A 15,991-nucleotide genomic window follows, 5' to 3' on the forward strand; every position below is an offset into this window, starting at 1 on the left:
GTTAGTAAAATGGGAGAAAGGAGAAATCAAGATTTGATTAAGTATAAAGAAAGGTTGGGCCCAGTTCCTGATCTTTTTCTTTTTTCTTAAAGGATTTTATTTATTTGAGAGAGAGACAGAGATGGGGGATAGAGTGTGAACTTGGAGGAGAAGGAGAGCCCAATGCAGGGCTCAATCCCAGGACCCTGGGATCACTACCTGAGCTGAAGGCAGATGCTTAACCGACTGAGCCACCTACGCACCCCTTCTGATCTTTTTCTTTAACTACTTTTTGTCATAGCTCTTTGAATGCAACTGACTAATTATATATCCTAATTGACAGCACACACAGAAAGCAAGAAGAAAATGTAAAACAAACCTTTTATTATTTCCTGTTGATTAAAAGGGGAGAATTTGGTATGACTCTTTAAGATGAGCATGGCTTATTGATCTGCCCAGGAGGAACAAGATTGGTTTTCCTAATGCCCAGCAGTGTGTGTCTGTTCAGTTCATGTTTATGTGTTTGTTAGGGCAGGGTGAGATTGTAGGATGCATTGTGTCCTAGACAAACGCGTTTATTTCTGGTAGAGGTAACCAGTAGAGCAGGAACCCGTGATAGGTTTTTTCAAATTGTCAGACTAGGAACTTCAGAGTAAATATAAAAAAAAAATCCTTTTGCTCATTAATCATCCCCCGAGAACCTGAAAAACAAGAGTATAGTCAATTTTCCATGCATGAGAGGTATTTGTCTTATTTCTCAACAGCTTCATTGGCCAAACAGTTCCTCTGTCGGGTGTGGCCAAGTGGGGAGAAAGAGAAGAATAGCATCCCTACTGAACAGCTCCATACTTTGCTCAGGTGAGAGGCTCAGTTTCTTTCCATGAACCAAATAGTCCATTTTGCCACTGTTGGGATCTCTCACATGGTCAAAGACTGAGAAATTGCTATGGTTAAGGGGAACTTGGAAACAAAGAAGTAGGTTTGAAATAAACAAAAGTTGTATCATGCTATACACCTGAAACTAATATAATGTGGTATGTTAATTATACTTGAGTAGAAAAATGGAATAAATAAAAATTTTTTTAAAGATTTTATTTATTTATTTGACAGAGAGAGATCACAAGTAGGCAGAGAGGCAGGCAGAGAGAGGAAGGGAAGCAGGCTGAGCAGAGAGCCTGACGCAGGGCTCAATCCCAGGACACTGGGATCATGACCTGAGCCGAAGGCAGAGGCTTTAACCCACTGAGCCACCCAGGTGCCCCGGAATAAATTAATAAATTAACAGAATTTGTAATATGTGGATCATAGACCCTCTGGTTCTATTTTATTTTTTAAAATTTTACTTATTTGACAGAACACAAGAAGGGGGAAAAACAGAGGGAGAGGGAGAAGCAGACTTCCCACTGAGTAGGGAGCCTGATGTGGGACTTGATCCCAGGACCCCAGGATTATGACTGGAGCCGAAGGCAGACGCTTGACCACCTGAACCACCCAGGAGCCCCACTGGTTTTATTTTATACTGTCAGTTAGTTCCTGACTAGCTGGAGGAAGTGGAGGAGTCTGCTGTTGTGTTTTGCCTTGTTAGAGTTATGTAATTATTTGTTACCTACTATATATCCAAGACTCATCCATCACTTCCAAAGTGTCAAACTATATATTCAATTGAAACATCATTTCCTTTACCTCCTGATAATTACCTGGAATCTTCATTTTATTAAAAGTAAATTGCAATAGGGGCACCTGGGTGGCTCAGTTAGTCAAACGTCTGCCTTAGGCTCAGATCATGATCCCAGGGTCCTGGGGTCAAGCCCCTCATGGGGCTCCCTGCTTAGCTGGCAGTCTCCTTCTCCTCTCCCTCTGCCCCTTCCCCTGCTCATGCTCTCTCTCTCTCTGTCTCTCTCAAATATATAAAATCTTTTTTAAAAATTTTTAAAATAAACACTAGTAGTTTTTTTAAAGCTAAAGCCTAAGGAAACTGGGTGGCTCAGGTGGTTAAGCGACCAACTCATTATTTCAGCTCAGGTCGTGATCTCAGGGTAATGAGACTGAGTCCCGTGTCAGGCTCCATGCTCAGTGCAGAGTCTGCTTGGGATTCTCTTCTCTCTCTCCTGCTGTTCCTCCTGCTTGCATGGGCACACCTACACATGCTCTCTCTAAATAAATAAAATCTTTAAAATAATAAATAGATAGATAAAGCAAAGTACTTGGTAATATGTCAAGAAAGAATTCTTGATTTTGGAATTCTGTAACATGTATTTATATTCCTGTGGCTCTCAATGCAGCATTTACCTGCAGCATACAAACAGTGTTCTGAAGGCCATAGAGGAGATTGCTGGAATTGGTGTCCCAGAACTGATCAATTCTCCTAAAGATGCATCTTCTTCCACATTCCCTACCCTGAACAGGTAAGGGAGTTCTCTCCTCCAGTTTTTCCCCTAATTAGAATAGAATCACATTGTCCAATATATGTAGTTTCCAAATAACTACCTCACCCTTCATCGAATTCTGATGCAGATGGTTAGAGACAGTCATTCCTTCAACACATAGAATGTCTTCTGTGCATTCTTTTTAAGGGGCTCTCAGCCATCCCATGTGAAAGGACCTTAGTGAGGCTTGAATTTTCAGTAGAGTCTTCAAAGACAAAGAAGATTTAGTCACCAAACATTTCATGTTAGTATTTTCATCCTTTCGAAGTGAGACTATTATTGTAACCGTCTTGGGATAAAGTAATGGTTGTATCTGGTCACGCACATCTCAGTGGGTTTTGTCTCATACAAAGTCTATAAAGTACCTTCAACATTCCCCATGTTATTGAACCCTTTGAGTGATTCTGTGAGGTGGGTGTCATTATCTCTGTTGTACTCATGAGGAAAATGAGCATTAGAGGGGAACTTACTCAGACTTACACAGACAGTACGTATGGAATTAGGAACTTGAACTTGGATCTTCTTACTGCCACCTCACAGCTCTCCCATGCCACTACATGGTCTCCCCTCATAAAGTTAATTCCATTGTTTGACAGGTCATTTTCTTGGGCTCCTTTATGAATCCTTTCCACTCCCCCACCCTTTAACAGTGGACCCTAGTGAAAGGGAATTCTGAGAGGTGGAGAAGGAAATGACTTCTAGTTTCTTGACTTTCTTGGAAGTTCTTTCTAACCAGTCATCATTGTATAAACGTGTATGTCTTCTAGGCACACCTTTGTCATTTTCTTCCGTGTGATGATGGCTGAACTAGAAAAGACAGTAAAGGGTCTTCAGGCTGGTACCGCAGCAGACTCACAACAGGTGGGTCAGATACTCCCACCACAAGAGGTAGACCTGGTTACTAGGAAGCCACTGCATCTTTTATTTCTTGGGTCAGAGTTTCTTCTAAGCTACTTCCTTTGAGTTAGAGAGATTGAGAATTCTTTTTCAAAGAGTTCCTGGTTTAATTTCTTTTTGTTCCAGTTTGAGGGAGGATTGGACTCTATATTTCCTGGCTACTGCCCAGGGGAAGGCTCAGACTGCTCCATAAGTCCTAGCTCTGGAAAAAATGTCTTTGGTTGCAGCCTCCCATGCCCAGCAGTTTTCTGCTTGTGAGCTGGCATGAGGGGAGCAGGCTTATTTAAGATGCTGTGCTACTGCCTGCTAACCAGGACTGAGCTAGACTGCTGAGAGCATAGGGATCAGAGAGGCCACAGGGATCCAATCACCAGCAGGTATGTTGCAGAGGCTTTTTCCTACTTGTCAGTTACTGACGAGGAGTCCTCTTTAGAAACTCTCTATAAGGTACCCTGTGCAGGCCTTAGAACCATCTTGTGGGTTACACTGGTAGCATCTCATTGAGAGAATAATTGGCTTAAATTAATCTTTGAATAGCTATGTAATCTAGGACCCATATATTAGTGGAAATACAGTAAGAGAAGTACTTGGCTGGTTCAGAAGTACCTGTATATTTGGTTGCCCCCAGATTCATGAGGAGAAGCTCCTCTACTGGAATATGGCTGTTCGAGACTTCAGTATCCTCATCAACCTAATAAAGGTGAGTGAGTGTGTAGCCTCCTTGACCCACCTCGCCAGCTAAATACAGAAACCGAGAAGGGTCCTGGCTTCCAAAATGGACTCTCCCTGCTCGTTTCCCCTCCCTTCCTTGGGGGACCTGTTCTCACTTGTCTTCTTTCCTTGACCCTCAGCCCATCCTGGATAACCCCTTCTATCCCTAGGTGGTATCTTTTTCCTTCTCTTCCTTTCTCCATCCGTGTCTGTGCCACAATACTATTTAATGGCTCTCACCTTGTCTTGGGTCCTCTGTGACCCAAGCACATTCCCACTCTTTCTTCCAACCCTGAATGCCTTCTTTATCCCTCAAACACACACTGTACTCTAACCCAATCCATGATTTTGCTAGGCTATTCTCCCAGCTCAGAATATCATTCTCTTTCCTTTCCACCTCTCATTTATTTATTTGAGAGAGTGAGAGAGAGCATGAGAAGGGAGGAGGTCACAGAGAGAAGCAGACTCCTCGCTAAGCTGGGAGCCCTATGTGGGACTTGATCCAGGACCCCAGGATCATGACTTAACCAACTGAGCCACCCAGGCACCCTATAATGCCATCTTCTTAATATCCTGTTAGAATCAATTTCTTACTCTTCTTTGCTTCCCTAATTCCTTTTTTATGAACCTCAGTGATAGTGATTACTTTATTTTGTTTCATAATTAATTTATTTGTTGACATGCCTGCTTCATTTTAGAATTCTCTATGACACCAAGAGCTGTACTGTGCACAATGGGGAAGAGGCTGGGGGTGCTGAAAGGAGCAGACCTCAGCTTTGGTTTCTTATCTTTTGTGTCTCCAGGTATTTGATAGCCGTCCTGTTCTACATGTATGTTTGAAGGTGAGAGGTTGACCTGGTCCTCTTTAGTATCTATTCTTCTGTGGATCTTTCTACAAATGGCCTCAGCTGAAAGGGGTTGCTTAATACTTTGCCCTACAAGCCAGAGTTTTCAGAATCTGTGTTAACAGGTGGTCGTTTAAAAAAGACAGTGGATATGTTTTTTTCCCACACTGGTGGGATGACTAGTGTGGGAAAACTTTTCCTCTGAGTCTGAAAACTTTTGGTCTGAGTCTGAGAACTATGGGGAGTTGCTTCGGGACAGCTGACTTCAGGAGCAGTAGTCACTCGTTGCCATTCCTTCCCAGGCAAGAGGGAGGAAGGAGTGGTAGGTGATTCCTCTTTTTATTATTTTACTTTATTTTATTTATTTATATATTTTTAAAATGTTTACTTTTTAAATTTTTTTTTTAAGATTTATTTATTGGACAGAGAGAGATCACAAGTAGGAAGAGAGGCAGACGGGGGCAGGGGAAGCAGGCTCCCCGCCGAGCAGAGAGCCCAATGCAGGGCTCCATCCCAGGACCCTGAGATCATGACCTGAGCTGAAGGCAGAGGCTTAACCCACTGAGCCACCCAGGCACCCCTATTTTATTTATTTTTAAAGATATTTGAGAGCGAGAAAGAGCATGCACACACGCAGGGCGGAAGGGCAGAGGGAAAGGGAGAGAGTTTTAACTAGACCCCACTCTGAGTGTGGGGCCTGATGCAGGGTTCGAGCTCATGACCCTGAGATCATGAGCTGAACTGAAATCAAGATTTGAGATTTGGATGCTTACCTGACTGTGCTACCCGGGCACCCCTGATTCCTCTTTTTAAAGCCCATGGCTGGCCTCATGAATGTGGAAGCTGGTATCCCGATAATCTCCCAACTTCTCTCCCAAAGAGAGAGTCCAGATTAGGCCTAGATTTGATGTTGGGTTAGGAGTTAGGGTATGTTGTGAGGAGAATGTGTCTTTCGATCTCCTTATGGTTCCTTCAAGTAGATGGCTCCCCGTCTTGTTACCCCTGGCTCCTCTCTTCTTTACTCCACCCTGGAAGATGAGTGAGTAGGGGTAGTGATTTACCTGATTAGTAAATTTGGCAGTTGGTTATATGCTTCCTCAGCTCTACACAGTTTTTCCTTTGGGAAGTAAGTGGTTCTCTGACAGCTGGTCCACCTGTTTTCTATGCCCCCTTTCTTATAGTGAGCAAGGTCTCTGCCCATTGGCTCTGTCTAGGGTAGAAAAGTCTGCCTAACTCTGAGGTTTAGTTAACAGGCCCATTTAGTTTTTGCATTAAGCTTACGTTCTCCAAATTAACCTTTTGGACTCTTCCCAATTTATTTCTTATATATATAAATAAGAAAAGAAAACCCCGGGGCTGGGTGATGCTCTGCTTCCTGAGGTAGGAGCCCTTCATGTGAAAGACCTCAGTAGAGGTCATCACCAGTTGTCTCTCCTCTTCTTCAGTATGGGCGCCTCTTTGTGGAAGCATTTCTGAAGCAGTGTATGCCGCTCCTCGACTTCAGTTTTAGAAAACACCGGGTAAGAAATGAGCTCATAGAAGAAAGATGTGCTCTGTACAGTTACTTAGAAGATCTATCCATAGTGGCTTATAGGCTAGGAGTGTGGGCAATTCCCTTGCCCAGGTTCTGGGCCACAATTCTACTCTGGCTCCTTTGGTCCACTTCCCCTATCACCAGAGATGCCCATAGTGGACTGAATATTCCAAAGTAGGCTAAACTTCAGATACACTCTGATTAAACCCACCCTTCTACTTCTATATGGGATCTGAGGGTTGTCACTCCTTTTAGCTGGATTTTGTTGTCTTGTTACACTCCCAGGACCTCACATATCAGCATGTCATTTGCTTATTCCTTTGCACTTATCTAGGTCTACCCTCAGGAATAATAACAACAATAATAATAATCATCCCATTTGTGTCATAAACTCTTTGCTATTTTAATGGGTAGTCTTTTTTAACATGCAGAATTTTTTTTTTAAGATTTTTTTTTTATAAAGATTTTATTTATTTGACAGAGAGATCACAAGTAGGCAAGAGAGGCAGGCAGAGAGAGAGAGGGAGGCAGTCTCCCTGCTGAGCAGAAAGCCCGATGCAGGGCTTGATCCCAGGACCCTGAGATCATGACCTGAGCTGAAGGCAGAGGCTTAACCCAATGAGCCACCCAGGTGCCCCTAAAGATTTTATTTATTCATTAGAGAGAGCACAAGCAGGGGGAGTGGCAGGGAGAGATGAAGAGGGAGAAGCAGACTCCCCACTGAGCAGGGAGCCTGATGCAGGGCTTGATCCCAGGACTCTGAGATCATGACTTGAGCCAAAGTCAGATGCTTAACTGACTGAGCCACCAGGTGCTCCTGTAATAGGTAGTCTAGAGAGGTTTTTTTGGCCAAGTGAGATCCAGGGTTATAGTAGTAAAATAAAGATAGAAACAAAGGTGATGATTTCTTACACATATTTAGCAAGTTTGCAAGACAGTCTCACAGTGTTTGTTGGTGCTGGTTCCTCATAATCTAGAAAGAGAAAGGGGGGGATAACTAGTTAGCCCTAGCTTCGAGGGCCAAATTGAGATGATTGCTAATACACAGTTGGAACTTATGGAGTTTATCCTCTTTGGAGCGCTTGGTTGCATCTAAAATGAAATGAGAGCATTTAATATGGCATTTGTAATATGGTTGGTTGTAGGAGGATGTTCTGAGCTTACTGGAAACCTTCCAGCTGGATACGAGGCTGCTTCATCACCTGTGTGGGCATTCCAAGGTAAGAAGGAAAGTAGGTCATGGCACCAGCCCACCTGTTGGCTTAATCTGCTGTGTGATTAGGAGATCTACAGGCTCCAGTTCCTTCTCCTTTTTAACCCTTCTTTAGTCTTTGTTTTTGAGACCATCTGTCTAAAGGCAGTTTAATTCAGAGTGGTCAGATCCTTAGTTGCTAGTTGAAATTGGGCAGTCATGTAGAGGGCAGTTTCTGCATCTAAAGTTTGACTCAAACTCCGTACCACTCTTTCCTCTAAAGCTTCTCTTTGGTGAGAGAGAGAGAGAATGTTGGTGGACGTGTTGCTTCTATAAAGTACTCTGGGTGGGAGGAATATTATGTAAGTGATGAATCTCTGCTAGAGACAAGAGGTGGTTCTAAAACCAGCCATATTCAAAGCTTTTCAGCTGTACTATTTACTTGTCAAGGAACACATCTGTCTCTTGTGAGAACATTTTACCATTAGAGGATTTTTCCACTTAAAGCCTACAGTTGAACCGTTGTCACTTTTTGTCTGAAGAAACACAGAACCATAGAGCTCTGTAGTCATGGGCAAACCAAATTCTTTCTCAGTCCAGTTTCTATTGCTCTCTTCCTCCCCAGTCCTAACTTTAGAAGTTGCTAAACAGGGGAATTTTAAGAACCCCTAGCTAAATAGGGATACTCTGTTGTTTAATATCAGTATAATACATTTTCAAGAATATTTCAGGTAAATTCATTGATAATTGGTCAAGAAGAGGTTATGAAGGACCTAAGGTGTTGGTCATATGTTCTCTAGACTCTTTTATCTTGAAGGAGAGCTTCCATTCTCTTCAGAGTATTCTGCCAAACTACTATTTAATGGAACATGTCTCAGGCCTATACTGGGAGGACTTATGCTCTTATTCAGTGTTCAGGATATCAGGGAACTCAGAAGTTTCTATATAGGAATGTGAAAGCATAATGATAAATCCAGATGAGTTGGTGCATTTGTTTCCATTTAGATTCACCAGGACACGAAACTCACCAAACATGTGCCCTTGCTCAAAAAGACCCTGGAGCTTTTAGTTTGCAGAGTGAAAGCCATGCTTATCTTCAACAATTGCAGGGAGGCTTTCTGGCTGGGCAACCTCAAAAATCGGGACTTGCAGGTAAGCCTAGGGCCCAGCCCAAGATAATCTATTCCCACTCTCTGTGAGAGCATCAGAAGTATGTCAAGGAGGTCAGCTAAGCCTTGTTCTCTCTAAAAGACTGCCTTTCTCTTAAGGCTGTGGCCATTTAGCTCTTAAAATTAGGTCTTAGTCATGGGTCTTAGTCATGCTTCTGGTCTTAGTCATGGGTTCTACCCCTCCTCCTAGCCATACCACTATAACAACAAGGCCTCAGAGATAGAAGAGGCAGATCAATAAAACCTCTCTCCTTGGCCAGAGTGGGCTCCTGCTGTAAGTACTACTGAGGGTAGATTCATAATAACATTTGTTTATGTGGACAGACTTTTTAAAAAATTATTTTGGGTCTTTTTCTGAAACACTCTGTCTTATTTCTGAAATTATTCTCTGCCTAATTTTAACAAATAAACATTTCTAAGGTCCTTGAACTGTCTGGCTAAAATCTTCTATGGCTTAGAATACTGCTTTGGAGTTTTAGCAATTTTCTTTTCTTTTCTTTTTTAAAAATATTTTATTTTTAAATTTATTTTAAAGAGATAGAAAGCACACAAGCAGGGGGAGTAGCAGGCAGAGAGAGGGAGAAGGAGAAGCAGACTTCCCAGTGAGTAGGGAGTCTGATGTGGGGCTCAATCCCAGGACCCTGAGATTGTGACCTGAGCTGAAGGCAGACGCTTAACGACTGAGCCACCCAGGCGCCCTGAGTTTTAGCAATTTTCATATAGAATCCAAGCCCTTCTCATTCATGTTTATAATAGCTGAGGGGCTTATAATCTCATATATGAAAGGAATAGCACCCTGGAGACTTAGTTTCCTTTCTTCACATTTGCTCTATGAGATATTATTTCCACAATACTATTAAACAAAGTACTGTAATAAAACAATACTGTTGTTTCCATGAGAAAACTAAACCTTAAAGGTGTTAAGTAACTTACCTAAAGTCATTCAGCAATAAGTGAGAAGTGCCAGGGTTTGAGTCCAAACTGAAATGATACAAAGCTGATGTTCTTAAACCACTTTGTATACTATCTTTCAGCCTCAACATGGCCATTTGTAGTTGGTGTATTGGTGGTCATGTACTTTAAGGTCTTTGGGAAATCTCAACAGTACTCAACATTTACTGAAAGAGTCACCAATATACCCTGGCCTTGTAACATGTAGTATGATACTAGAATACAACAGTGGACTAGTTGCAAAACTACATATTATATTAGTCCCACACATATCTCAGAAACCTTGGGTTGATTATCACTTCTCTAGGTGCTAGATCACAGGTTGATGTCTGTGTTTGACCATGTAGAATGCCTAGAATATTATCTTTCCCATTGCCTGTAAACTAAGCCTTTCTCCTCTTGAGACCCCAAATATGATAATTATAACCCACCATTTGTCTTGGCCCATTCACATTTAGGGTGAAGAGATTATGTCCCAGAACTCCGAGGAAAGTGAGGATGATACAGCATCCCAGGTCTCCAAGAGCAAAGCAACGGAGGTATCTCTGCATAAGTGTGCAATGGCTTGTTGCATTTTGTTACTTATTCTAAGTCAGTAGAAAGTATAGAACTTTTACTGCTAATTTTTTATTTAAGTTTACTTATTTATTTTAGTTATCTCTACACTGTACCTGGGGCTTGAACTGAGATCAAAAGTTACCTGTCCTTCCAGCTGAGCCAGCCAGGCACCCCTCCCTACTTATGTTTATTTATAATCTGTGCCCATCTCCATTCTCTCCAGAAAAACTTCTGTTTTTATATGAATTCTTTGGGGGCCAGAAGAGTATCTCAAGTTGTGGCATATGTTACAGAGTTAAAAATTCCCTTTCGTTATTCATATTAAATTCATATCTGAAATAATTTTAGAGGGGAGAAAAGGTTGAATGTTCTCTGAGTACTGAGAATAAGTTAAAACATTTAAATATGTGGTTTGAATACATAAAATAGAAATATAAATGCATTTGGTGAAAGCATAGAATCAAAAGCTGCATTCACTAGGGACTATACTAGAGTATAGAGTAAGGGTCCTTGTTCTTTTCTGGGCCACTTTCAAGACTTTGAAGAAAGCTGTAGGAAAATGTATTATGTTTTAAAAATTCTCTTTAAATTTACATGGGTTTTGGACACCAAGAAGCTCAGATTTAAGAACCCCTGCTGTGAAGCCTCTCTATAATGCAGTTTGAGGCTAATGCAGAAAGATCATTTAGCATGAAAAATACTTTTATTATTTATATAGTATATACCTCTACCTTGTTCTCATTAAAAATTTTTGAAGCAGATGGTACTCTGGTAAGCAAACCTCCCAGATTAGAGTTGCAAACCAAAGGATTTTATGCTAAATTCCTTATTGAGATATACCAGAATTCTTAATTTAGCAAACATTTCATTCTGTATTGAGTGGAAGACAATGGCTTATTTAAAAATCATGTGAATTTGGTTCAGTTGCAGAATGTTATAGGTCAGTATCACAGTGACCTCCCTCCATGGTCATGATACAAGAAAAATGGGCGCGTTTCAGTTCTTTTTAGAAAAAATGAGTGGCTTAACAGCTATCTTTGGTTTTAACAGTGATACAGTACAGTTATAAATCCTGTGGGAGCAGTATTGTAATATATGGGGACACCTAGATGACCTAAAATATCTAATTATCCTTTGCCCCTTAGGATGGTGAAGATGAAGTAAGTGATGGAGAAAAGGAGCAAGACAGTGAGGAGAGTGATGGTGACTCCGATTAGACCGCAGAGAGATGGATGCCTGTTCTCCATCTCTGCTAGACTCTTTTGTGTTCAGGGTTTGAAATCTGGTATCTATCTTCCTTACTGGAAGCATCCTGTTCTGTCATTACAAGAGTGGGCTTTACTGAATCACCTTAATTGTGAATTTCATAGGTCATCTAACATCATCAGAGACCCTGGCTCAGGATTCCACTGTAGCATTACTTACCTGTCTGGGCAAATGTGGTGGTGCTTTGCTGTGGAATACTCACGATTCTGGTCTTTGAGAGCTAGTTTTGAAACTTAGAATTTAGGATTGTACCAGTTTTACAAATAAATTCTGTTTTAAGTTCTGCCTCAACTACCTCATTCCTCTTTCTGAATTTTCTTCATCAATCAGGAATTACATGGAATTCAGCTAGGATTTGTGCAGAGAAGTAATGGGACCTGGTGCCAACACATCAGTTCTACCAATTAAAATCATGTTTCCTGTTCTAAAGATCATCTTTATTTGAGATAAGATCTTTGTGATATTTTTGAAGGAATGACAAATTTCTGGTCAATGCCCAAAGAAAGTCCAAAAGGATAATTCTGGCTGCTTTAAAAAATTTTTTTGGTCATGTAGATGTAAGATAAAAAGGGAAAAGTCACCATCAAACTTGTGTTGACTTTGTATATATGTTTATTTCCACATTATTCTGAGTTACACCTATAGATTTGTTAGAACAGTGCTAAAATGCGGAGCTCTCTTGTGTTCTGCCAGAAAGCCCAGTTTCATTGCTGCTTCCAAGTTCTTTCTTACCAGGCTATAAATATTCTTTAATATTTGCTAATATTACTACCCACTTTTGTACTCCAGTGTTACTAGGATGTGGTTGGTTAGGGGTTTTGGTTGTTGATTTGGTGGGGGAGATCATTTGCTTTGTTTTTTATTATTTTTTTAATCCTTGACCTGTCTGTATATTTTTGACCCCTTCATCCTCATGTACATGGAAAGCCATAATCTCCTTCCTTGACACCCTTTGTTTCCCCATCTCATTGTGGTCTTCGATGTTTAAGTGAGTTCACACTAGGCTCATTGGTTTATATGGTTTAATGGTTCTTTCTCACATGTACATGTCAATACTAGTTTGACTCTCTTTTAAATGTTGTTCAGCTTTACAGTGGAAATGTTCTCCTTTGCTCTGTCACTGGCCTTTGGGCGGGGCGGGGGGGGGGTGGCATAGGAGTTCCTGAATTGTCACTGCTTGACAGAAAAGCAAGATGGCTCTAGTGATGTCAGTTTCCTTTACATGGACAGGTTTCTGTAAGCTTCAGGCACGTAGCATAGGACATGATATGAGGAAGAGGAATCAGATTGGAACCCTTTACTTGGAGTGTTGCAAGGCAAAGGTGCACTTCTTGTATGTTGCATACAGTAAGAGGATAGAGCGCAGCATCTGTTTGCACATGGTCACTGTCATCTGAATCTGAGGTTCCTTAAGTCCAGTAGGCCACTGGTTCTCCCGGCTGATGATTTTGCAAAAGGCTGATTTATCTGAAACTCTGAAGGTCCCAGTCCATTTTGGTGGCTGAGCTGTGATGACCCTGCCGAACACGGAATCCACTCCACTGAGACGGACAGGCTGGGGCTTTCTGACCAGCCCTTTCTTGTTGTTCATGGTTCGGAGCTCTGATGTGTGGCAGGGCAACTTGGGACTTACTCCAGGCTCCAGAAATGGGCTGTCTAGAACTAGAGTGACCTCTTGAAAGCACAACTGCACTTCAAGGTCAGAAGGGGTATGTGGGAAGCAGGGGGAAGCCCTAAAGGGATGCTTTGAAGAAGGTGTAGGTGTTGTGTGCCGCAGCCATTGGAAGCTCTCATCCAGTGGGGTCCATGGTGACCAGAGCTGGTATCCTGCCATTGACAGTCCTAAAGAAGAGGAATCAGAACATGGAATTTCCCTAGCATGGTTTTGGTGAGGGCACGGCCATTTAAATTCTCATTTGTTTCATTATTGACTTTAACTTACTTTGTAGTTCTCATTAACAGATTCCAATAGATGTTAAGGGCACTAGTAATTCGATAAAGGGCATTAGTGGTTGGTAACAAGTATTGAATCTGGCAACTGCTATGTGTACTGAAACTTTATTGAATCTAATCACAAGCCTCTGAAGTTAGGTTTTAACCTATTTTACAGGTGAGGAAATGGATTTGTCCCAAGCGGAATATCCCAGTTCACTAATAGGACATATGCTGTGTTGATAACTACTAAAGATAGAATCTACACCTCTGAGGTGGCAGAGGCTGCTAGCACTTCATGATGAGACATTATTTGTGGCTAGAAGCTCAGAAAAGCCATGTCTTGCCAAATATTGTGACTCTAATTCCTGGTACTTTATACCAGTGGTCCTCAAAATGTGATCCTGGCACTAGCAGCTTCAGTATCATATGGAAATGTAGAAATGCATGTTCTTGGGCCCTACCTCAGACCTACAGAATCAGAAACTGGGGGTAGAGCTTGCAATCTGCATTTGAACAAACCCTCCAGGGGATTCTGATGCACTCACAGTTTGAGAACTTATGCCATTCCTTTTAAGGAACTTAGGTTTCGTTATTAATTATGGAGACAGTCGCCTCTTGGCCCTAAAAACCCGTTGTCTGACATAGGGGCAACAGCTCTCTCAGGGCCCTGAACTACTTATGTACTACCTCAGAGGAATTACACCAGACTAGGAGGAAGAAAAGTTTCCAAAGGATGGTCTTAAAGATTTTCCTACTTCTCCTAGGTGTGTTTTGTCTTGTTTTTCATTTGTTATGGGAGAACTAGTGGTTAAGATCCTGGTTCTTACCCCCTTTGAAGAAAAAGCAAAAGGCTGGGATGATGTTTCTAACTAAAAATTTATTTAAGTAGAATTTGGATTTTCCATCATTCTACTTTAAAATTGCCAATAGATAAAAGGTTTTACTGAATTCAGAAGAAGCTAACGTTTTTTGAACACCTACCTATTATGTTAAGGGGCATAACAGTTCCCTTTTCTTTCCAGCCAAGTATATTTCTCTGCCCCTTCTCTCTTCTCCCACAAAAGGTTAACAGCAGCAGATCTGATCCCATCCCATCCAGTAATTGCCCAGGAAATGCTGTGAAAAGTTGACTCCTCCACCACAGTAAAACAGTAAAGTTCATTTTTAAAAGAGTTGATGTCATATCAAACCAGAAGACTTGTCCCTGACAGTGGTTAGTATAAAGGAGATTTATTGTTTTCTTTCAACTGTTATGTCTCTCCTTATCTCTACACTCCTTCACTTACTGTGTTCAAATATCTGGACTGCTTTAGGATGAGAAACTGACAATGAGGGGATGGTTATCTATTACAAGCAGACTATGAAAGTCTTCTGATGCTTGATATTATCACCCTGAGAATACTTCCAAGATCAGGGCTCCTCTGGTACAGCACCTCAGCAAGGTGGTGTGTGAAGTGAAGGGTGTTAATTTCTCAGTATATGACCAAAAAGATTATTTAATCCCAGGATCCTTTTCCTGACTCCCCTCCTAAGAGCAAATAGGGCCAGAGGCAAAAGGCTTTTTATCAAAGATCCCGCCTTAACTACTGGACAGAGCCAACCTGGGGATGAGAGGGCTTCTGACCCCAGACCTTTAAGCCACTTCCACCTAAAGTTTAAATAAAGACGATTCGCCCCTCTTCTCCCACTACTCGGAAATCACTGTCCTCTACTCCAAGAGGGTTTGAACCTTGGAAGTCTTCAGGCTGCTTTAATAGTTCCCAAATAGGGAACACCTTGTACTCCTGGCCAAAAAGTCTTCCCTTTCATACGGTCCTCCCGTTCCAAGAAACCGAGTCCCTCGATTTCCCCACCTGGGAAAGGGGACGTAAGCGTCCAAATGCAGCTGAGGTCCTCGTGAATTGTGAACTGCGATCCTGATCCAGAGAGGCTGGAGCTGCCTGGAGTGGGGAGACTCCCCCTCCCAGCGGGAAGAAGGGGCTTGTCCCCCGGGGGTCCCTAACCGGGGGTGGGGGCCAGACAGCTCTGGCCCGAGGCGGAGGTGGCGGTGGGAGCCCGGGCCCGGTCCCACCATCCGGGCCGGGGGCTCACCTGCTGAACTCGGTGGGCCGCACGCTCCAGAGTGGCGGCCGCTGTTTCCCAGCCGCATCTTTCTCTCCACCCGGCGCCTGGCAACCGCCTTTGTGACCCAGGTCCGCGGGAGGAGCCCGGGCCGCCGCGGGGGTGGAGGCTCGATGCGCCCCGCTGACAGGCTTCCGGGCCGAATTCCCCACCCCCAACTCCTTGCAACACCGGGTCCAGGCCTACACCTTCAGGCGTGCGGATTGAAATCCCTTCCTCTTCGTTCCGCCGCCCCCTCCTCGCCCCGCTACACCTGTGTGCTTTTGAAAGTACCCAGACTTTTAGTTAGTCTTGACTCTAAACAATGCTCAGGGGATTATTCAGGCTCAAAGGTTTCATTGCTGCATTGGAATGATCCCAGCGAAAGAAGACAATTTATAAATGCTGGCTTCTCAAGAGCAAGAAGA

At 42.5% G+C, this 15,991-nt stretch overlaps 2 protein-coding genes across 9 annotated transcripts in view; one reads left to right on the forward strand and one right to left on the reverse strand.

Moving 5' to 3' along the window:
* Positions 1–11,819, forward strand: part of FANCD2 (FA complementation group D2) — a 58,948-nt gene extending 47,129 nt beyond the window's left edge. For 5 of the 7 annotated variants that reach the window (XM_059161703.1, XM_059161702.1, XM_059161704.1 and 2 more), the window contains 10 exons: positions 744–837; positions 2,262–2,384; positions 3,173–3,266; positions 3,931–4,002; positions 4,817–4,855; positions 6,304–6,378; positions 7,538–7,612; positions 8,590–8,736; positions 10,163–10,243; positions 11,408–11,819. In XM_059161703.1, the coding sequence (XP_059017686.1) occupies positions 744–837; positions 2,262–2,384; positions 3,173–3,266; positions 3,931–4,002; positions 4,817–4,855; positions 6,304–6,378; positions 7,538–7,612; positions 8,590–8,736; positions 10,163–10,243; positions 11,408–11,479 (872 nt within the window). In that variant the 3' untranslated portion in view covers positions 11,480–11,819. Of the gene's footprint in view, positions 1–743; positions 838–2,261; positions 2,385–3,172; positions 3,267–3,930; positions 4,003–4,816; positions 4,856–6,303; positions 6,379–7,537; positions 7,613–8,589; positions 8,737–8,827; positions 9,028–10,162; positions 10,248–11,407 lie in introns of those variants that run through there. The other 2 variants (XM_059161705.1, XR_009350794.1) reach the window with 2 other exon arrangements.
* Positions 11,820–11,954: 135 nt separating this feature from the next.
* Positions 11,955–15,690, reverse strand: FANCD2OS (FANCD2 opposite strand). 2 transcript variants are annotated; one of them, XM_059161710.1, is made up of 2 exons: positions 15,555–15,690; positions 11,955–13,370 (listed from the first exon to the last, which is right to left on the reverse strand). In XM_059161710.1, the coding sequence occupies exons 1-2, from the start codon at positions 15,610–15,612 to the stop codon at positions 12,826–12,828; spliced, it is 603 nt and encodes a 200-aa protein (XP_059017693.1). In that variant the 5' UTR covers positions 15,613–15,690; the 3' UTR covers positions 11,955–12,825. The 2 variants fall into 2 exon arrangements, with proteins under 2 accessions (XP_059017693.1, XP_059017694.1); XM_059161711.1 differs by having other exon boundaries at positions 15,317–15,625.
* Between the last annotated feature and the right edge of the window lie 301 nt (positions 15,691–15,991).

This window comes from Mustela lutreola, chromosome 2 (genome assembly GCF_030435805.1).
Source record: "Mustela lutreola isolate mMusLut2 chromosome 2, mMusLut2.pri, whole genome shotgun sequence".
NCBI lineage: Eukaryota > Metazoa > Chordata > Mammalia > Carnivora > Mustelidae > Mustela > Mustela lutreola.